The sequence below is a fragment of the Aulonocara stuartgranti genome (genome assembly GCF_965226115.1).
Source record: "Aulonocara stuartgranti genome assembly, chromosome: 11".
Taxonomy (NCBI): Eukaryota; Metazoa; Chordata; class Actinopteri; order Cichliformes; family Cichlidae; genus Aulonocara; species Aulonocara stuartgranti.
Window position 1 is genome coordinate 12,383,273 of NC_138947.1, and position 22,034 is coordinate 12,405,306.

General features: G+C 38.5%; 2 protein-coding genes across 2 annotated transcripts; both read right to left on the bottom strand.

Moving 5' to 3' along the window:
- Positions 1 to 187: 187 nt before the first annotated feature.
- otoa (otoancorin) lies at positions 188 to 19,680 on the bottom strand. Its single transcript, XM_082550761.1, has 30 exons — positions 19,568 to 19,680; positions 16,572 to 16,598; positions 15,723 to 15,797; positions 15,499 to 15,560; positions 14,892 to 14,913; positions 13,454 to 13,502; positions 12,400 to 12,541; positions 12,048 to 12,125; positions 11,756 to 11,949; positions 11,544 to 11,677; positions 11,027 to 11,145; positions 10,809 to 10,930; positions 10,346 to 10,451; positions 10,003 to 10,218; positions 9,753 to 9,923; positions 9,487 to 9,627; positions 9,269 to 9,318; positions 7,984 to 8,104; positions 7,777 to 7,895; positions 7,545 to 7,686; positions 7,255 to 7,448; positions 3,929 to 4,019; positions 3,643 to 3,763; positions 3,236 to 3,417; positions 2,570 to 2,719; positions 2,353 to 2,495; positions 1,756 to 1,892; positions 1,534 to 1,631; positions 930 to 1,083; positions 188 to 628 (listed from the first exon to the last, which is right to left on the bottom strand). The coding sequence occupies exons 3-30, from the start codon at positions 15,778 to 15,780 to the stop codon at positions 546 to 548; spliced, it is 3,399 nt and encodes a 1,132-aa protein (XP_082406887.1). The 5' UTR covers positions 15,781 to 15,797; positions 16,572 to 16,598; positions 19,568 to 19,680; the 3' UTR covers positions 188 to 545.
- riiad1 (regulatory subunit of type II PKA R-subunit domain containing 1) lies at positions 16,578 to 22,016 on the bottom strand. Its single transcript, XM_082550765.1, has 5 exons — positions 21,707 to 22,016; positions 21,549 to 21,625; positions 20,631 to 20,677; positions 19,687 to 20,459; positions 16,578 to 16,691 (listed from the first exon to the last, which is right to left on the bottom strand). Exons 1-4 carry the CDS (start codon positions 21,788 to 21,790, stop codon positions 20,389 to 20,391), a joined length of 279 nt encoding a protein of 92 aa, XP_082406891.1. The 5' UTR covers positions 21,791 to 22,016; the 3' UTR covers positions 16,578 to 16,691; positions 19,687 to 20,388.
- Between the last annotated feature and the right edge of the window lie 18 nt (positions 22,017 to 22,034).

The window sequence follows — 22,034 nt, forward strand, 5'->3', positions numbered from 1 at the left end:
TAATATCAATAGACAGCTAACAGTTTTTTTTTTAAAAAAACTGTCAAAGTTAGCTCTCCCCTGTGCGTGTTTAGCATTGATAAAACAATTTCAAACCAATCATTTCAGAGAAAGAGGGAAAAAAAGTCACTTGTAACTTGGTCATTTCTTTCAACAAACTTCACTGTTGGCTGCTGGCGTAACAATAACGTTTATTAAGTTGAATCATTCTTCGGTTTTTGTCAGTAAATATCAACTTTTCAAAAAACAGTCTCATACCGAGAACATCTGAAAATTAAACATGAAATATTTCTCTGCAATTAATAAAATATATTTTCTTATTAACACATAACACAGTAAAGGAACTCTAACACATCTCAGAAGGTCATCTAATCATGTGAGCTACAGTCACAAACATGTATAGATTATCATAAAACATCAATCTGTGCAAACGTCTTCAACACTAAATAAACCTGAAGAATTGCTGAACTGTTTTTTTTTGTTTTTTTTTTATTTTTATTATTAATATAGGTCTGTAATTAGCTTAAGCAGATGGATGTGATGACTCACAGCAGGAGAAACCCAATGAGAAGCAAGAGAAGGGGCTTCATGAAGGCTGAGAGCCCCTCTGCACCCAGCGATGGAGCTCCTGGACATAGCAGTGAAATATAAAGATTTCTCAGTGATAATATTCAAAGGTCATTAAAACTAAAGTCTAATATTTACATATTGATATATAAATATATCATAATAATTGTTATTATATTGTTAATAAACAATTTAAGTCATATTTATGTTGAAAACACTCTGAAATTAGGTTTTTCAGAATAAGCCAAGCCTACATGGCAGCGTTTAATGGCAGGATGAAATTTAACTTGTTCCAAATACTTCAAAATATTTAGATGACGAAGAACGTGGGAATTAAATGCTGTGCAAATTTGTGTTTTTACCTGATTGAACAGCTCTTTGTGCCTGGTTACGAAAACCAGTTAGAGCCGTTTCAACTGTGTCAAGTTGATCATTATTCAACAGATTTCGCTGTTCAGTGGTCACCATTGCTGCATTGTCAGGCCCAAGGGCCTCCAGCTGAGCAGCAGAGAGTACCTGCAGGGAAAACAGGCATACAACATTTAATAAAATAAAAGTCCTGCATTTAAAATTTGTACTGACATATATTCACACACGTAGAACAAGCGAACTTTAATTTCAATGTTATTAGTGATGCATTTATCCTCTTCATAATGACAATATTTGTTGTCTTTCACTGTACCCTGTGAAAACCTTTATCTGCCTTATTGTAACTAATTACATTTTTATGATCTGCTTTGAAATGGAGTGAGCCTAATAAAAGTAAAACATAGTATACATTTGAGCTCAGTCCACCTGAGCTCAAATTTTCTCTTATAAAATATTGGTAAAAATATCAATTAAGGGTTTTTGTATGTAGGCCTATTTCGGCACGGCCCAACACTCGAGTGAATGTATTTGTTAAATCTGGCCTCTAGGTTTGGCTTCTAGCTTAAAAACAATAGTAGGAAATAAAAAGCTGCTTACAGCAAAATTGTTTGGAGGGATGAGTGGGATACACGTCCTGCTGACAAATGGAAAGACAGATGGGTCCAAAGAAGCCAGCTCCGATGCATCCAGCCCAGCTTAGGGACACAGATGAAAACATTACCAAAAGTGAAAGCTAATTTCTCTCCCAGGTGACACTTTACAGGTATTTCTATGAAATATTCCAATGGGGGTTTTTTTTGTTTGCAGATATTATCTTACCAAGTATGTTGCCCAAGTCTGCAACCTGTGGTTCTGTCCAGGTGCTGGGTTTCCCAAATGCAGCCACAGCTAGAGTTTTTAATTGCTGTAAAATCTGAAAGGAGCACTTAATACCATCCATCGAGCCCACAGCCCTCCTGTGACAAACACAAACTTTCACACATCGTGCAATTGTGACTCTGTATCATTGTGCAGCTCTTTAAAGTTAAAATAATCTTAGCATCACTACCTGTGAACGAGTCTACTCTAAAAAAAGGTTTGTTTATGCACCTGACCAGAAAGAAAGTATTTATGAACTATTTATGATCACTGCTTCAGAAATAAGAAGACATCACAGCTAAAAATTAAAAAAAAAGAAACTTTTAAAAAGTCTTGAATGAGTGGCAGAGGTTAAGATTTCTTTTATCTGCATATGACAGGATATCACTTGAATTTTCACTTCTCAAAAGTACTTTCACTACTGTTGCAGAGGTGGGAGGAGATGGGCTGTGGGCAGTCACGGATCATTAGATTAACAAAAAATAATCTGTGAAAATAAGAGCCTGGAAAAATGGGTGACTTAAATAAAATGAAAAGTGAGATGTGCGGTGGACAAACTTGAAGGCGCTGATGTTGAGCTGTTTGATCTCGCTGGAGCTCAGGCCACAGATGAGCCGGTTCAGTGATACCATCTCTGCAGCTCCCAGCTGCTGCGCTTTCAGATTGTTATATTTGGCAATTCCCCTCCACAACGACTCCATCTATTGGCACATGAGTCATGTCATGTGTGTAATCGATATAGCGGTGAGCATGCAATGCTGTTTCTATACTTCACCTGTGATTGAGTCCACCCACAGCGGGAAATTCCCTCTACAATATCCATTGGCAAGGGGAGATTCTCCAGGTCAGAATTAGAAAAACCCTGATTTATACATTCAAGCTGTATGACCACGCCCTCGTTCATCTGTGACACGGGGCCAAAAGCCTAAAGAAATATACAGAAATATTCACACTAACACAAAATAACTAAATATAGGATTTCTACATACAGACCAGCAAATGCAACCTTAAGAAGTTACAGATTGCGTTTTAATTTTGACACCAGAAGAGTGCAGCGTTTTATTTGTTTGGATATTTACACAGACGTTATTCCTCTCTAACTTCCATTAAGCTGCGGAGCAAATTATACCTAGGTCAGTTTATCAGTTAAGACAAACAGGGATAATAACTGCTCAATTGGATCTTGGTTCAATAATATTAAAATATTGATATTCAAAATGTACACCTTAACTTTCATTAGTGAAGCTGTATTAATTATTATTAATTGTGGGAAAGTGGAAAAAAACTTTTATGTTCCACCTTGATTTACAATAACTTTTTATTACTGTGGCAATCTCACTGTGAGTGCCCGAATCAAAGCCAACCGTTCAAACTAGAAATGCTGGAAAGAAAAAACAGACTGGCGAATGAACGAAACCAAGATGACTGTGTCTCACTGTACCTCAGTAGCTTTTTTGCTGAGCACAGCCAGTTGATCTGCACTGTAGTTCGGGATTTCTCCAAGTATTTCTACAGTGGCCAGGAAAGTGCTGTTTGACATCTTATCCAGCTCTCCTGCTGACCAGTACACATTATCCATTCCCAGTTCTTGAATCAAATTCTCAGTGGGTTCTCTCAGGATCTCTACAGGTATAGACAATATAATCATAAGGCTTTTTAAAAACCACTTTAAATAAAATGTATTTTAATTCAAACTAAAAACTAAACTGTGGCAGAGATTCAAATAAAAAGTTACGCTGCTATTACCATGATCAGTGTTGCTCTTGCTGTTAGAGACACAAGAACTACAAAAAACAGAAATATAAAACTGAATTGTTGCAAAACAGATAAAGCACGCCTCCTTCTCACCCCTCTTTTTACGTGTTGCATTTGATCTAGTGGTGGTAAGAGCAAAGATTTTCTTTTTCAGGGCATCTGAAGGATCAGAGGACAGTGACTTTATGTAACGAAGAACATCCTTCATCCAAGGCTAACGGAGATACAGAGAGGGACAACATCAAGAAAAACTGAAAATATATATCCATTTTTAATCACAAGCAGGAGAGTCACTTCTGAGTTCTGAGTGACTTAATAATGAACATGACAAAAACAAACACAAGATGAGCTGCATGTAATGGACAAGGCAGATACGCACTTTGTTGGGTAGAGCAGACGTGGCAACCTTATCACAAAGAAGAAGGGGACCGACTGATTCCACAGTGTCCTCGGTCCAATCAGAAGAATTTCTACAGATGTTTTAAAAAAGTACACAAGACTACTACTTTAGCTTTTTTGTTTGGCTCTATACAAAACATGTATGTATGCATGTATGTAAGCTGGATGTCACACACACAAAGCACACTGGCTTTGTTCCCCTTATTCACTCAAAAAGAAAGCATATATATATATATATATATATATATATATATATATATATATATAGCCCCAAGTGCGATAGGAGAGTTGAGTGCCAGAGGAACTGACCTGAAAAATAGGATCATGGCCAAGCTTGAAACCTGGATCCCCCGTAGCCGGTTACCAAGATTACGTGAAGTACCCTCAGAAGGTCTGCTAGATGATGTTAATGCAGCACTACGGGCAATACCTACAACCACGATTACCGACACTAACAAGCTGATCTACAATACGGCAGCAGTGATCAGTGAGATGCTTGGCTACAAGTTGAACAGCCACAAGGGGCAGTACCCTCCATGGAGAAGGAGGCTAGAGGGCAAGATCAAAGTAGCACGGAGGGAAGTTAGCCAACTAACGGAGTTGCAGAAAGGTGCGACAAATAAGGTGCCTAAGAAATACAGCAAGCTGTCCATACCTGAGGCCTTGGAAACTGCCAAGCAAAGACTCACAGCCTTGGCCAGCCGCTTGAGGAGGTACACCAGAGAGATAGAAGGCAGGAGAATAAACCAGCTGTTCTCCACAGAACCAGCAAAGGTGTACTCTCAGTGGCAAGGGAACAATAAGAGAACAGCACCACCAAGGCTGGAGACGGAGCAATACTGGAAGAGCATATGGGAGAAGGACGCAACCCATAACGGCAATGCTCAGTGGCTAGAGGATCTGAGGGCAGACCACAGCGACCTCCCTGAACAGGGTCCAGTAACCATCACAGTGGCAGATATCCAAGAAAGGGTCTCCAGTATGAAGAGTTGGACAGCACCAGGGCCCGACATGGTTCACGCCTACTGGCTGAAGAAGCTGACTGCACTCCACGAGCGTCTGGCAGCACAAATGAACCAGCTACTAGTTAACGAAAGACACCCGGAATGGCTAACTGAAGGCCGGACGGTCCTGATCCCCAAGGACCCCAAGAAGGGACCGGTCCCCTCCAACTACCGACCAATAACCTGCCTCAGTACTACATGGAAGCTCCTGTCAGGCATCATATCGGCTAAGATGAACAGGCACATGGGTCAATACATGAGCGGGACACAGAAAGGAATTGGCAAGAATACCAGAGGTGCAAAACACCAGCTACTGGTAGACAGAACAATCAGCCGAGACTGCAAGACCAGACTGACCAACCTGTGCACTGCCTGGATTGATTACAAGAAGGCCTATGACTCAATGCCCCACAGCTGGATACTGGAATGCCTAGAATTGTACAAGATCAATGGGACCCTAAGAGCCTTCATCAGGAACTCAATGGGGATGTGGCGTACAACACTAGAGGCCAACTCCAAGCCCATAGCACAAGTTACCATCAAGTGCGGGATCTACCAAGGAGATGCTCTGTCCCCACTGCTGTTCTGCATAGGCCTGAACCCCCTCAGTGAGATCATTAACAAGACTGGCTACGGATACCGACTACGGAACGGAGCAGTTGTCAGCCACCTCCTGTACATGGATGACATCAAGCTGTATGCCAAGAGTGAACGAGACATCGATTCACTGATCCACACTACCAGGCTATACAGCAATGACATTGGAATGTCGTTCGGACTGGAGAAGTGTAGTCGGATGGTAACAAAGAGAGGGAAGGTAGTCAGAACTGAGGGGATTGAACTACCAGAAGGCAACATTGCAGACATAGAGGACAGTTACAAGTACCTGGGGATCCCGCAGGCAAATGGGAACCATGAAGAGGCCGCTAGAAAGGCTGCAACCACCAAGTACCTGCAGAGGGTCAGGCAAGTCCTGAGGAGTCAGCTGAATGGTAAGAACAAGATTCGGGCCATCAACACATACGCCCTGCCCGTGATCAGGTACCCTGCTGGGGTAATAAGCTGGCCAAAGGAGGAGATAGAAGCCACTGACATAAAGACAAGAAAGCTCCTTACCATGCATGGAGGGTTTCACCCCAAGTCCAGCACCCTGAGGCTGTACGCTAAGCGGAAGGAAGGGGGCCGGGGACTGGTGAGTGTCAGCACCACAGTCCAGGATGAGACAACGAACATCCAAGAATACATTGGGAAGATGGCCCCAACTGACCGAGTGCTCAGTGAATACCTCAGGCAGCAGAAACCCAAGAAAGAGGAGGGAGACGAGGAACCATCATGGAAGGACAGGCCCCTGCACGGTATGTACCACCGGCAGATAGAGGAGGTGGCTGATATCCAGAAATCCTACCAGTGGCTGGACAAAGCTGGACTGAAAGACAGCACAGAGGCACTAATCATGGCAGCACAAGAACAAGCTCTGAGTACAAGATCCATAGAGGCTGGGGTCTATCACACCAGGCAAGACCCCAGGTGCAGGCTGTGTAAAGATGCCCCAGAGACAATCCAGCACATAACAGCAGGGTGCAAGATGCTAGCAGGCAAGGCATACATGGAACGCCATAACCAAGTGGCCGGCATAGTGTACAGGAACATCTGTGCCGAGTATAACCTAGAAGTCCCGAGGTCAAAATGGGAGATGCCCCCAAGGGTGGTGGAGAATGACCGAGCTAAGATCCTGTGGGACTTCCAGATACAGACGGACAAAATGGTGGTGGCTAACCAACCGGACATAGTGGTGGTAGACAAACAGAAGAAGACGGCCGTAGTGATCGATGTAGCGGTTCCGAATGACAGCAATATCAGGAAGAAGGAACACGAGAAGCTGGAGAAATACCAAGGGCTCAGAGAAGAGCTCGAGAGGATGTGGAGGGTGAAGGTAACGGTGGTCCCCGTGGTAATCGGAGCACTAGGTGCGGTGACTCCCAAGCTAGGCGAGTGGCTCCAGCAGATCCCGGGAAAAACATCGGAGATCTCTGTCCAGAAGAGTGCAGTCCTGGGAACAGCTAAGATACTGCGCAGGACCCTCAAGCTCCCAGGCCTCTGGTAGAGGACCTGAGCTTGAAGGATAAACCGCCCGCAGGGGCGTGCTGGGTGTTTTTTTTTTTTATATATATACATATATATAAAAACTTCATGTTATATTCAGTAAGAACCATAACTTTTCTGGAAGCCTTGTGCATCTTTTATAAACAGTCTATGGTCTTTCTTTGTGTTAACTTTAATGCTCATTAGGAGGGTGTCCTACCCAAAGGTCTGGTGAACCATCTTAATGATATCTGCCCTGTATTGTTGAGGAATATGTTTGCAGGAAGCCATCTCCTGGAAAGCGGAGTTGAGGACATCAGGGTTCATTAGACGCAGCTGGGAAGGCTGCAGCTCACATACGAGGGGCCCTAGCTTGGGCAGATCACCACCGGTGAGGCTGGATAAATCTGTCCCCTACAAAAACACAGCAGACATCTCTAACTGCTGTTGAACAAGCGGATCAATTTATTAGATAATACTTATTGTTACTATGTGTATCCTTGAGTGTACATTGGTTAGGCAGAACAGGGCTTTCTTGGTGAGTGCAGGACGAGACGGGGAATTAAGAGGCAAAGAGCTGATGTTGGCTTCTTCCATCTTGTCAAGGAAAATAGGACAGACAGAACTAGGCAAATCGTCCACATCTGAAGGGCTACGATAAAAGGAATGAGAAAACAGATTTCAACACAAACTTAAAAAAATCTAAACAAACTTTAAACTAGTAAATACACCATTTGCTTACAGCAGGTGAAGAAGCAAAGCTGAAGGAATCTTATCCAGTTCCTGTTCAGTGATGGTTTTGAAATAGTCTGCTCTCTTTTTCACCAAAGTTGCAAAAAGTTTTTTGGCAGCACATCCTGCCTAGAAATATGTTTGTTATAATAGTTATTCTGTGCGGACTGCACACACTATGTAAAGACAAGATGTTTATGTGTGAGTAAATACCTACCTGAACTTTGGAGAGCCACTCTGGAGACTCTGCCATGGCCAAAGCCATTTCCATTACACCGCTGTCAGGAGCTTCATTAATCATCTTACAGGTTATGCCCTGAAGGACCGAACGCATCTTCCTGTGTTAGACAACAATGTTTCAGATGAAGGAGCAACAAACACAGTAACAAGAACATGACAATAACTTAAGCACCAAAGAAAATTGTAAACCTGCATTAAAGGCTTTGGTAAAGATCACACGATAATCTTAAAGAGCTTCACAGAAACAACTAAATGAATAAAATTAAGTAGTAAGGAAATTTATGGTGCAGTGAATTAGATTTTATAGTAGTCTGCAGAAAAAAAAACATATCAGTACTGGGGGCTCTTGGTCTTAATGTGGTTGTACTTTGCATTCACACAGGTGCTCCTAGATATGATCAAATAAGTCACAAATGTAAGTGAAACACTTGCGTTTACATGGCAGAAAGTGAGGGCCAAAGAGCTGTAGACTAATGCGTTAACGAGCTAACTGTGCCAACACACTGATGCCGTGCAGCCCCACGCACAGGGCGATCCGCAATAACTCGTTAATGGAGATTTGCCGCAATAATGCAGTTATTTTAACAAGATTAACGCTGACAGCACTAATATGTATATATATATATATATCTATATATATAGATATATATAGATATATATATATATATGCATGTATATTCTATGAACCGTTTCTGTGTACAAATATTTGTCAGACTTTGCATAAACATAAAAACTTGGGTCTATTCTTATATTTGCAGTGACAATCTCAGCAGCATATTTGTACTATTTATAAGCTCTGCAATCTGTTCACGTGCATTACGCATTCAATGAAAAGCAATAACATTGACAGGTTGCTCTAAGGCAGTAATGTATTCTCTCTGTACTTGTAATCCTTCAAAAAGGTCAAAGGACTGCCAATAAAAATGATCCATGAGGGTGGCAGTGAGTCAATAGGCCAATTCAGGTGCTTCAGCAAGAACCTATATGGACAAGTTTAGACAGAGAGCTCTAAATCTTAAATGAATACAATGTTTTCTGTTACAGTTAAGTCATGTTACCACTTGTGGCAAATATCCAGGTATAGAGAAATATTTCTGAGATTTGCTGATGAATCAAGTAATAAAGTCAAGTGCTTTAAGCAAAAACTGTAGAAACGATTAGGTGAATAAATTCTTTGGATGCACTTTCTGTTTTTCTATTAGAAGGATTTTTTTTTGCCAAAAAGAGTTTCAGATATTTTGTCAGCAGCATACTTCTCTCACCTAAATTGAAGCTGTTTTAGGTCAGCCATCTTCTTTGCCAGGTATGCTGCCTGAGTAAGAACACACCACAAGTGGCACCATTTTTTGAGTAAAAAGAGAAAATCACAAAATCAGTCATATACTTACTACAGCAATGCATGGATGGTAACAGTAAATAAATTAGAAAACTCAACAAAATAATACAAAGAAGCTGCCTAAGGCATACTTAGCATCACTACCTGTGACCGAGTCCAAGTTTTGTTTGTCACTTGGTCCAAAGAGGTGACATTTGCATCGGCCAAAATGTTAATAGAAACGACGTTAAGTAACTGGGAAGACAACTTTGGCACCAGCGCAGGAGGATGCATTTCCTTAAGCATCTACAGGAAAACATTTAATTCTTTTAAGAATATGTTTAGAAATTAAATCAAAGAAAGAATACATACTTTTTGTTTAAGACACAATGTATTTGGTGTGATGAAATGAAGAAACATGAAGAACTCACCCCTACCAGCATGGCCATTAGCTGTCCCCTGCTCAGTCGTTTGGAGATGTTCTTTAGGCCCTCTGGCTCATTCAGGACCTCTACAGCTTTTACCTGTTTCAGTATACAGTTTGGCAAACCTTCTGCAACGGGCTGAAGTTTCATCAGCTCCATCCCGGATATCTGTTTACACTGAGGCGGAACAGAATGAGGTAAGTATCAAGCAATGAGGACAGCTATCTGACACAAGCCGTCAGCTGAATCCACCCACTTTCTTTTCACCCAAATGTTTCTCGATAAGAGCATGCAGCTGGCTCCTTGTCCATCGGATGTTGGGTCCCAGATTTTTGAGAGCCTGTGTGAGACTGGTGGCAGGGATTGCAGCAATTTCTTTGGCAGACAATGCAGTAACAGTACTGCTTAAGTCTCGTATTATTTGAGCAGGGCTTGACAGTGACCTCAGAGAACTGAGAAGCCGTGTCTTCAGCTTGTGTTTTGGGAAGGATAAAAGAGAGAACGAGTAATTATGACACTATTGAGATTCAAGAAACAATTCAAATCTTTGATCAAAGAAGATAAATGTGAAAGTTTGGGTAAGCGTAAGTGAAAAATACCCCTTTGATTTGGGAGCTGTCACACTGGTCCAGTTGAGAGAGGAGTTTCCCACTGAAGTTAGCATTCAACTCTGGGGGATCATAATAGCAAGCCAGTGGGCCAAGTCTGTGGAGATTCAAATACCAGACAACGTAGTGATTATTTCAAATCCTTCACACATTTTTGTGTGAAACCTTGTGTTTCTTTCTGTCCCTATAAGATCTAAGATCAGAAACCTCAGTGATGTTGTGTTATTTTGGTATGTAGCGGGTAAAGTAAAACCACTCGGCAGTCTTTTAAAAAATGACATGACATGTTATGTACAACTAGATCCTTTTCCTGAAATGCTTCTTATCACTTCTTTCACAGCAGACATGTTAGAGCAAAAAAGAAGAAGACTCTGGGCTTTCCCCATAGTGACAAATCAATATTTTTACTGTTAACACCTGCACCTGCTAATGTACATCAATAATGTATACACACTTTTCCACATGTTCTGGAAACTCCTGTGAACTGAAGCACTCTTGGATTCTATGGAGCAACTTCTTACTCAGAGTGGGGTTCATCGTGGTTTTGAACTTAGCTGAAGAGAAAAACTTGCATAGCTAGAAGACAAAGCAAAGCAGACCAACCAGGAAAAAATTATAACCTTGTTGTTTTTTTCTCTTCCATGTCTTATTTCTTCTTTATCCTTCTCTTACCTCTACTTTAGAAGAATAATTAACATCACTTGGTGGTAAATAGGACAGGTAGGGTCCCAAAATAGTCAGTGCTTCCAAATTCAGCCATTCCAGTGAAGGGGAGCAGATATCCACATGCTCTATTAATAAATCAAGGTTTTACAATGCACATTTATACTTATCAGAAGCGCAACGAGAGAAATGAGGTAGAAAACAAGGCATCTTAATTGCCTCTTAAAATGTATTTGCGAGACTGTGGTGTGTTGGTGGATCTGTCTGTATGGTCATTTAAATTTTACTAAATTGAAACAGAAATTGTTCAAATGGGATAAAACTACAAATTAAGGTTTAACATAGATCAGAGTCAGGGTTTTGCAGGTTCTGGGTATAATGGAAGTCCCAACGTAAGTAACATGAGTCAATTTACAGTTTTTCTCACATAAAAAATGCCATCAAACTGTAATAGCCTCTGAAGTTATGCTAACAGAACTGTATGTGTGTACATAGATTTTATCAATTGATTTCTGACTTTTCTTACTTAATGTTGCGTAAACCCATGGCTTTATTGAACAGTTGAAGTAGTTTTGGGTGATCTGATCTTTCGCCCATTCAGCCACACGAGTCCTTTGACCAGGAGGTATGCGATCATACATACTCTTCAACATGTCCATCCTGGAAACAACACCAGGTTTATTTATAGGAAAGGTTATGAAAAAGCCAGATAATATTATTCCATAAAAGCATACTCACATGTTTTTTAGCTTTGGGATATCTACGTTCATCAGAAGTTTTGTTTTTAGGAAGGGCATAAGCCCCGCCATAGGTGTAACAGCCCACATCAGTTTTCTGTAGTCATTTGAGTCCATGCTGTTTTTATCCTGTGTGGTCAAAGTTGCCCAGGAAAGAGGGGCTGCAAACGCTTGCATATAACATCCAGAATCCTCCTAGGAGAAAAGGATAGATGGCAGACATGATAAGACTGTTAAAAAACAGTAACAATTTATCCATTGCATTTATTTTTTGGGGGGAGGGTTTCCCTTGCCTTTGATATGCCACCAGAATAGTTTCTCATCACCTCAATCATGCCTGGAAGATTGCTGCAATTCCACATCTGGTTAGTCTATTAACAGACAGACAGAAAAAACATTAACGGTCAGAACTGCACAACAAAAAATTCATACTGACTATTAATAAGACAATAAGCGCTGCTTTAAATAATCAGTGACTTTAATGACTAACCTGGTACTCATAAAAAAATGAATTACATGTTTCAGTTAATACAGAGTGCATCAAAAAGAATCATCCGATTTCAAAAGGCTATATTTTTTAAGGAAATGGAGATAGATTATACAGTATGTGTGATTATGGGTGTATGGATGTTTATATTTTCAAACCATTTTTTGTGAAATATCCACGGGGAGTTGACCAAATGACTTCATGTTTGTTCCTGTAGTGACTGAGGTCAGGAGATGACGAAAAGTGGAAAGGAGGGCGTTCGACTGGTTAGCATCTCTGTTCTGCACAGAACCACTAAGGCTAATGAGAGAGCAAATAAAAGCTGATGAGAATAAATGTTTTCACATATGAAATATACCAAATATCCTTTGATTAACTAGACACATTTGACCAGGCAAAACCATATTCTTAAGATGGAGTTAAATACCAATGTCATAGCTTATCAATAAGTTATTTACTAACATTTTGCAGCAAAAAGCAAAAGCAAATCTTTTCTTTACACTTATTTATGAAAATACTGGCAACCACCAGTGTTACCCCTCAGCCTCCTCGTAGACACATGTATGGTACCAATTTTAAAATCTTATGTCACCTTGTTCTGAAGTTCACTAGCTGGGACCGAATCCTCATTTTTAGGTTTAACGGCAGATAAGCGTTGAAGGAGTATGTCTCCAAGTTTTAGACTAGTTGGTTAGTTACATTTCTTTTCCTTGTTTATGCACAAAATTGATAAAGAATAACTTGAGGGACAAAAAAGACAAGAGAACTAAATTATTCCCAATTATCACGTTCAAAAGACTTACAGAAAACTTACTCTGACCTCGGGGTCGAGATCACTCAGATTCAAACTTGTCCAAGATTTATAGTAGATGCACCTATGGTATCAGTTTAAAAATCCCACATTGCCTCGTTCTTGAGTTATTGCATTCACAACATTTTCAGAAAACTTGACCTCTGGCCTTTGACCTTTAAGTCGAGGTCACTGAGATTTGAGCTTGTCCGCAATTTTTAGTAGATGCATCTATGGTATCAATTTGAAAATCTACGGTGACTTTTTTCTTGAGTTATGGAAATCACAAAGAGTTTCAGTGGGGTGACGACAAAAAGTGGATAAGCATAAAGAAAAATATTACACAACAGTCCAAATAAGTGTGATAACTGAAGTGACCACTTGATTCTTCAGGACAGCAACAAAATACAAAAACGAATTACCTGGAGTTGAAGACACTGTTGACCTGCATCAAATTAGGCTCTGGGTATCCTGTAAAATCAAACCATTTGCCACATATCAGTTGTGGCTCATATTACAGAATGTGGTCAGGGTACTCACACTCTCACACTGACGCCAATTCAGCATGGTGACTGGAGTTACATTACAATTACTCCAACAAAACATTTTAAGGTTCAGCTTCAGTACACCCTGTGTCAGTTCCAAGATTTTATACATGTTAATTTTTTAATGAAGCTATTCATTTTGCAGAGGAATTCACTCCTGGGACTGGCAACTATGTTGAACGTACAGTGGTCCCTCGCTATAATGCGGTTCACTTTTCGCGGATCTTTTTTTGGCATGATTTTTTGTTGTTTACAGCGCTTTGTGTTCTGCGTCCTGGTCGGCTGTAGACCATTGTCAATCAATCTCCTCCGTGCCGTGTCCCCTGTACAGTACAGAATGTGTTCAGCTTGTCAAATTTATATAAATCTTCTATCTCTAGCAGTGTGACTGTGAAGTGCTGTACTGTATGTTTGTAAGTTTTCTCCCTCACAAACACAACAATGCCGACGAAACGTTTTTTTCACTATCAAAGGTACCTGCGCTAGCACCCAAAAGGCAGAGGACGATGCTAACCATTGCACAAAAGGTTAGCCTTCTAGACATGCTAAAGGAAGGTGGAAGTTAGCGTATTTTTCAGACCATAAGGCACCACAGTATGAGACGCATTAAGCAACAAAATAGTCAGATCAGTCAAACTTTACTCAACTCATTCTTCTTTCTTCCTCAACGTCCATATCATTGATTTGTTAATCTTGAATTCTCTCACTGAGGCTCTATTCCCATGTTCTGGACCTGAAAACAGGGTTTGATCTTTGGTTTCATTATATAATACTGGACTTATTTTTCTACGAAGGCTTAAACTGTGAGGGTCTTTAAACAAGAGAGAAAAGTGTGAAAATCTTCGAGCCTGTCTGAGAAAACTGTATAAAGTGTGTAGTGAGGGGTTTTAATGTAAAAAATAAAGTTGGGATTTCACAGATCGCGGGTTATTTTTAGAACGTACATCTCACGATAAACGAGGGACCACTGTATTACACTTGTGAACAATGTTTTTCACAGAAGAATGATCGGTTTGCTGGTTCGATTCCAGTCGGAGACACGAATCCCTTTTTGGGGGTTGCGTCAGTAAGGGCAGCTGAAGCACCAGGCTGGTAGGACTTATCCTCTTAATTCCTATGGAAGCAGTAAGGGTGTACTTTTGTAATTAATGTGTCATGCGTTGCTGTACATATGAGGTTGTGTTTGCCTAACTTAAAGACTCTTTAATGAACAGATTATTTTTATTACGCAGTGATGTATAAAAATGTGAAAGAGGGTGTACTTTACACACATACACATTCTTCTCTTTAAAAAGTGTATTGAAAGTTTTCTTACCTCTATAGTAGCACTTCTTCATCTGATGAAGAAAAAAAATAAAATAAAATCACTGGCCCCAAACTGAATATGAACACATTTTATTCGCTTTGATGCTTTGTTTAATGCATGACTCTATGATTCAATTGTCACTATGTAAATGCCAGTGTTTCACCCGCTCCATTAAAGGCTTTACTGGGGAAAAGCTGATGGGAGGTTGACGAAACCTCAGCCCTCAGAATGTTGATATGCGCACTTTTCTTAATGCTCTTTTAAAGGCTTACAGACACACAAACACTCATTTATTAGCACACTAAAAAATACATGCAAAAAAAAAAAATACGCATGAAGCCTCCTACTAATGTAAGAAAGATCTCTAAGAAGACAGCGTAAAGGCTCTTTCACTTTTTTTATCTTAGTTTTGGCTGCATTTATACCTATTTTTTTACCGTGATTATTTATTTATTTTGGGATTTAAGAAAATGTTTTCTTTATAAAAAATATTCAATATCGGATTACTCGATAAACTGATGAGAATACTTAATTATTTAATAATCGACAGCTGCAGCCCTACTCTTAAGCCTGAAAAATAAATTTCTACTGACGTGAAATTCAGAAAACACCTTACCAGTTTTTCAGTCACTTTTTCTAACTCAGCTTTTTCTTGAGGCCCCATATGTGGAAGTTGAGCTAGGCAGACACGTAAAGGTTTGTATTAATGAACACACACTTTTAATAGCATTCATACATGTATGTTTATGTGCCTATGAGAACACATATTTACATTAACAAACATATAGTATAAAAAAGGGGTAAAACGGGTATACTGAGTGTGATGTTTTTGGAGCTTACCGAAAACTGCAGAGGCCAAGATGAGCAGAACCAAACAGGCTCCTCCCTTCGGAGCCATGTGGATAGGCTGTGCGTCTGTTCGACAGGATGGTATTACATAATGTGTTAACATGAACACAAATGACATGTTTGGCACAGATCTTCTTTCTTGGGCTTTAATTTCACTTCTAGTTGCATGCAGTTAATCCTCATTGGTCTTCACTTGTTGTTGAAACTGTCTCTATGTGAGCCACCTCCAGTTTTGTGATATACTTCCTCCAGTGAGGATTTATGATCACACTTTCCTAGTAACCGTGTGAGCTATTCATCCTCTGGGAATCTCTGAGGACTTTGGAGGATAACTTGCAGTGAAAAACAGGTTTGGTAATGCACGCAATGTACTGTGGAACAATATTTTAGCACCACGTTGTTGTCTTCTCTTCTTTTGTCCTATCATTTTTACCTTTTTTTAATGTATTTGGTTCACATTCATTAGGATTTCCCTTCACCAACATTTGTATACTGTTATGTTGAATTCACTGTTTACTTTACAGAGATTTTTCTTCTCATTTAAATATTTCAGCAGATTATGAATAATAAAGAATGAAAAGAGTATTAGAACAAAAATGAGTGTTTTAACCACGCAGTCTCAACAGTGTGTATGTAAGAGCAGGATTTAGAGCATATCTTTTCTTTACTATTATATCATCTATTAGCGAGAAAAACAAAACATTAAAATATAAATGTTCATCTGTGCCAGATCTGTAAAGGTTTACAGTTAAATTTAAATAATAGTATTACAAGAACTGAGAAAGAAAAAAAAATAATAACTTTTGCAACTTATGAATATATAAATTAGTTGTTACTTACAGATTACCAGTCTTCTCCTTGGTAGATCTGAGAAAAAACAGGATGCATAAGCATAAGAGTGTTCGTCCTCTGTGCCTGTACTTCGTGACTAATGTGATCTGGGAGGATGTCCACCTGTAACTGACACAGTCAAAGCAGGGGGACGGCATTAATACAGCACTGTGTGTGTGTGTGTGTGTGTGTGTGTGTGTGTGTGTGTGTGTGTGTGAGTATTTGCTTTTTTTAACAATCAAAATAAGTTTCACGTTGAATTCACAAAATTTCTGATTCTTCAGGCAAAACCTCAGTAATAAGTCAAAACAGTTTTGTCTTTACTCATTGCTAACACCGCTGAGTATTCATTATTACATTCGTGTAACTCAGATTTTTCCAATCAATCATGTGTGTATTGCAGTTCTAGAAAAAATAAGAAAACATTAAGCAAAATTAGAACTGTCACCCCACAGTTACTACCTCCTAACTATTTTACAACGTGCTACGGCGTGTCTGGTGCGATTAAGCTCTTAAGTTCCTCCAATCACACAAGAAAAAGAAACATCAACTTTCACATTTTATATATACACAGTATATCTCATAATTAAATCCTATATCACAGCAAAGCATCTAATAGACATGCTGGTCCACCATGTCCATTTCACGCTTTGCCTATTCTAAGTGTGAAATGGACACACATGCAGAAATTGCAGTACCAGCAGGGGGAGATACTATATTCAAAGCCAAGAAGTCGCTGGCGAGCAAGGAAGGTATGAATCTAGGGTCCTTGAACAATTAAGCTAGGCTACTAGTATGTATTTACATGTAACTGTTGGTAATGTCTATTTAAACACTTTTCTGTGATATTTTCATGTTCAAAATAAAATATCTCTCTCTGCTGGTACTGCAGCTTACTGAAACTTACTACAACTTCTGCATGTGTGTCTATTATTGTTTACTTTGCCATTATATTGAGTTGCATAGTTATTATCAAGTATGAATCAAACAAACATCGTGCTACAGAAGAAAAACCTTGAAAGAGGACACTTCAATGGGTAAATTGTGAAGTGACATATAAATCTGGTCTTATAAAATTCTGTTATTTGTTTGCATAAACTATATAGAAAACCGTATGTGGACAAAATCAAGCATTTAAACACTCTGCTTTAACAAACATTTGTTTAAGAATGGGTAATTAAAAAGAGCTCATTGAATTTGTGTGTGGCATTATAATACAATGCCAACATTACAACAAGTTTGCGAAATTTTCTCTCTCCTAGATACTCCTCGATTAACGATATGTGAAATTGCAAAGTGGAAGCATTTAGGAACCACAGTAGCTCAACCATAAAGAAGCAAAGTTGCTGCTGAGGTGGCTTAAAGTTTCAGAGCAGGGCTAACAAGTGCGTGCCTATTGCCTAACTGCAGACCTCCAAACCTCCTCTGGAATAAGTCTAATGTGTGAGTGGTCCAGGAGCTTTGATCATATCATGTATGGGCATGTATGTATATCATGTAATTCTCATCTGCTGTGCACGTATACTAGTTAAATTACATTAGTAGCAAGTGTCAACAAAAATTAAGTGCTGTAATTGCGTATAAGGTCTGGTGAAGAGAACATTAATTCACCTAAAAGTTATGAATAAAATCATTCACAAATCATTAATAAAAGTAATAATTGGTAACTCTGAAGCTGTTATTCTAATAAATTCAGTGAAGCACAATGTTTATTTAGAGTTTATGTCATGATAATATCTCAGTTAAATTGTATTTAAGATAAACATACCACAGCTCATATACAAGTATTTTTCATATAAAAATGTGAAGTCAAAACAAAAAAAGACTATTTACATTTTCCAGGGCGAAAGCACATAAATATGAAACAACTGCCACTGGTGGGTAAGGCTACTATTAAAAAAACAGTAAATAGCTCACCCATCGTACTATTAAGTAATTAAAATATCTGACAGGACACTAGAGCAATAATATTTTTTAAGATTGATCATAATTTCTAGAGCACTGAGCACTGTGCAGTTGCCTCACTAGTTCCTAACAAGCAGTATTCAAAGAAGTCCATGTAGCTGAGCTTAAATAGCTCAAATGGGATTAAAGCAAATCACACATGGGGCACAATTAAATCCTTGTCTCTTTACAATAATACATCAGATGGACATCCTTTTCTCGTTAAAATATAATTACACTATTACCTAACTGTTATGTTAAAATCAATAAAGAAATTAAATTGAATTCCTTCTTAACTCTTCTTCAAATTAGACCAAACTAGAAACGGAAATAGACATCAAAATAAAAACACACCCCAACCAAGTAATCGCACTCATGTCAGTTTAAGTCTGGTCAAGTGTTAAGCTCAAATTTTTTAATTTAACATTTACTAATATTAAATACTTACTTACTAATATTTCCAAACATAACATAAGCTAAATGAGCTAATAGTTACGGGTTAGCAAATGTTTACTCATTAGCCTATTATTACCATTAGCCGTTTTCCACATACACCTAAAAAGACTGAAATGGTTACAAGAACAATAAAGAACTTATACGGATGTTTTTATTTCATGTGTATTCAGCTCACATTGATCCATTTACCTTCACTATTTCTGTGCCACCAGCTCCTTGCCCTATGTTAAAACAAATTTCTGTTAACTTAGCTAAGTAAGCTAACGAGCTATCTTTTACTTATTAGCCTATTGTTACACATCAAAAAATGCCTGTAAAGATTATAGGAAGGTGAAAAAAGTTAATAATGCAAATATTCTTGCTTAATGTCTTTTACCTTCAGCTGTCCAACTTTTTTCTGCTTATGGCTGCCGAATTAATTCTTTACTTTGCTTGTTTTTTTTAAGTTAGCTAATATTACCTTTATTTATTAGCTTACTGTTACTGGCAGTACCATTCAAACAATAGAAAATCTGTCTATAAAGATTTAAATAATCACAGAGAATAGTTGCCAAAAAGAAAAGAAGCACCAGATAAATGCAGTAAGTTGGCCTATACTTTTTTACCTTCTGTAATTTTTTGGTTTAGCCAAGTCGATCCTATTTTCACTGTAAAAGGATTATCATAAACTGGCCCGCCTACCTGGAAAGAGTTTCTGTCCACCTCCAATGCACATGGAACTTACACTGTGAAGGAGGAAAAAGTGATTCTTTAAATTTAAAAATGGTTTAGGTGTCTGTGTTTGATTCCTAATATCCACGACCCCTTGCTTAACCAAAGGTTTACATTAATTATATTAGTGGTATTAGTGCTTTCTTTCTGCTTTCTAGTCTAATAAACAACCAAATAACTAAAATTAAACTAATTTAAACTTATGCTACAGCTGTAAAATTTAGTTAGTTAGGCATCTAAAGATACTTGTATTTAAACACTTATTTTTTGAAAATTTTTATTATGTTATTGTTAGGCAGGTTGTGCTAGATCTGTGTATTCTGCTAACAACTATATGACAAGCTTATCTTAAATTGTCTTCAAGGGTTAGACTGATAAATAATTCCTGTATATCAGCCAGGTTAACCAATAATTTGCATTTTCTTGTCAGTATGGCTTTCTAGAGTGTGGATCGTGGCTTTAAAAAACATTTTATTGTGTAATTTATATAAATACTTGTGGTGACGTGACAAAATATTTAATACCACTCAAGGTATATCAAGGTAATTATACATTTAAGGATTTTGATTAATAAATAAGCATAAAACCCTTTAGGACCCTTGTCCACAAACTGGACAATGGAGCAACTGAAGCAGCATCATTGTTCCAAAAAACATAGTCCATAATTTTTTTTTATCAATATAGAGAAAACATAGGTGAAGTTGTTGGAAGTGTTTTAGTTTGTCTCGCTGTTTCCTTCCATTTTGGGGAGAATAGTTTCTTCAAGGTTTGGGTTTGAGAAGTGATCTGAAAAAGTCCAACAAAAGAGAGAAATTGTAAAAAAAAAACGTGGCAGACTTTAAATATGTATTTATATTTATTCACTAACTAAACACTGGGCAAAAGGATGAATGTGAAAATAAATAATAGTGACCAACTGGCCATTTTTGGTGTTGATGCACACTGCACACAACTCACCTGCAGCAAACTCACGGATGTCAGCTGGCTGTTTGTGAAGCACATCCCTGTGAGGAGAGGTGGCAAATGACAAATTATTGCTCAAGTAGACTTGAGTGATGGTGCTTTAAGCTTTGGGCTGTTTGGAGGCCTTTTAAAATTATTCTTTGGACTTGGGCTCATTGTCAGTCCATCAAAAGAATGGTTATTTTAAGTTTGTTTGTTTGTTTATTTGTTAGTTGCAAAAGGCAGACAATATCTAAAGTAGAGCTCTGGGATGTCCTAAAGAAGCCTCGAAAAACTATTCCTGAATACTACTTAACAAAATTACAAGAAAACTTTTGTAAAATCGTTTGTACTTTGCTCCATACTGTATCCACATGCATGTTTAAATAAATCACTGCACATATTTCCCATTTATTGCTCGGATATTAGATTAATTATTCCAGAATTATTGAATTATTTTTTTATTTTTTGAGGCTGTTAAAACCTTTTTTGGCAGCTCCAAAATCAATTTAAGCAGGGAAAACTCAGATTTTAATACTGAGGTTGTAACATGTGTTAAAAATATGATACAGAGACTAAGCTTGAATAGCAGAAACCATATTGCAGTACATATATTGGTGTAAATCCTTTTCAGGGTATACATATATTGTATTATTATATTGTAAAATACATTGTAATCTTTCATACATTTCTTTGAAAGGGTAGCTGGTTCCACTGAATGTACAGAGGTTATTAATATAATATGTTATACACAGTGAAAATAAAATGAAAGTTTGCATATTACCCTAGAAATGTAACATTTGCTGTAAGATAAATAAATACAAACAAAATTAAACTTAAAGCAGACAGTGTTAAGTTCAACAATAAAACATCACAAACATTTTTCCCCATTCAGCATGTATTTTTGTGATATTAATGTGAACTTGAGCAGACCTTAGAAAGTCGCCTATGAGTACGTCTACTTCGGGATGCGACCTCAAATACCTCTCGTTGTCGATTCTCGTCTTGATCTGGGTCAATGCGAAAAGCATTTCAGGACATAGCTTACAAATAAAGGTGGTATTTTAGCGTTGATAAATGCAACACGTTACCTTAAACTGTCGCAGTTTCTCTTGCTGCTCAGCGTTCAGTACAGAGACGTCTAGCTTGGTCACACCGCCTGTCTCAGCCATCATTTCTCTAAGAAAATGCTATATTTCTGTCAAAGTGCGAACCCTGCAGTGTTCACTGACTGCAAATCTACAGCGAACCCTGAAGTCACGATAAGCACGAGTCAACCGTTGCTAACACAGTGGTTTGGCAGTAACGGTTGCTATGGAAACGAAGTACCGTACACAATGAACGGCAGTGTCCGCGAGGTGGCGGCATACGTCAATACCACGTTTGAGCCGTTGCTGTGCAAAAAAGTGATTGACTACT

Excerpts from the sequence above, each read along its gene's own strand:
- riiad1 (XM_082550765.1), bottom strand. The coding sequence starts at position 21,790 with ATGATGGCTGAGACAGGCGGTGTGACCAAGCTAGACGTCTCTGTACTG. Across the intron at positions 20,678-21,548 it reads CTCATAGGCGACTTTCTAAG|GGATGTGCTTCACAAACAGC; the intron begins GTCTGCTCAAGT and ends CTCTCCTCACAG. Across the intron at positions 20,460-20,630 it reads CATCCGTGAGTTTGCTGCAG|ATCACTTCTCAAACCCAAAC; the intron begins GTGAGTTGTGTG and ends GGACTTTTTCAG.
- otoa (XM_082550761.1), bottom strand. The coding sequence starts at position 15,780 with ATGGCTCCGAAGGGAGGAGCCTGTTTGGTTCTGCTCATCTTGGCCTCT. Across the intron at positions 11,678-11,755 it reads ATCCCAAAGCTAAAAAACAT|GATGGACATGTTGAAGAGTA; the intron begins GTGAGTATGCTT and ends TGTTGTTTCCAG. Across the intron at positions 9,319-9,486 it reads AAACTTGGACTCGGTCACAG|GCAGCATACCTGGCAAAGAA; the intron begins GTAGTGATGCTA and ends GTTCTTACTCAG.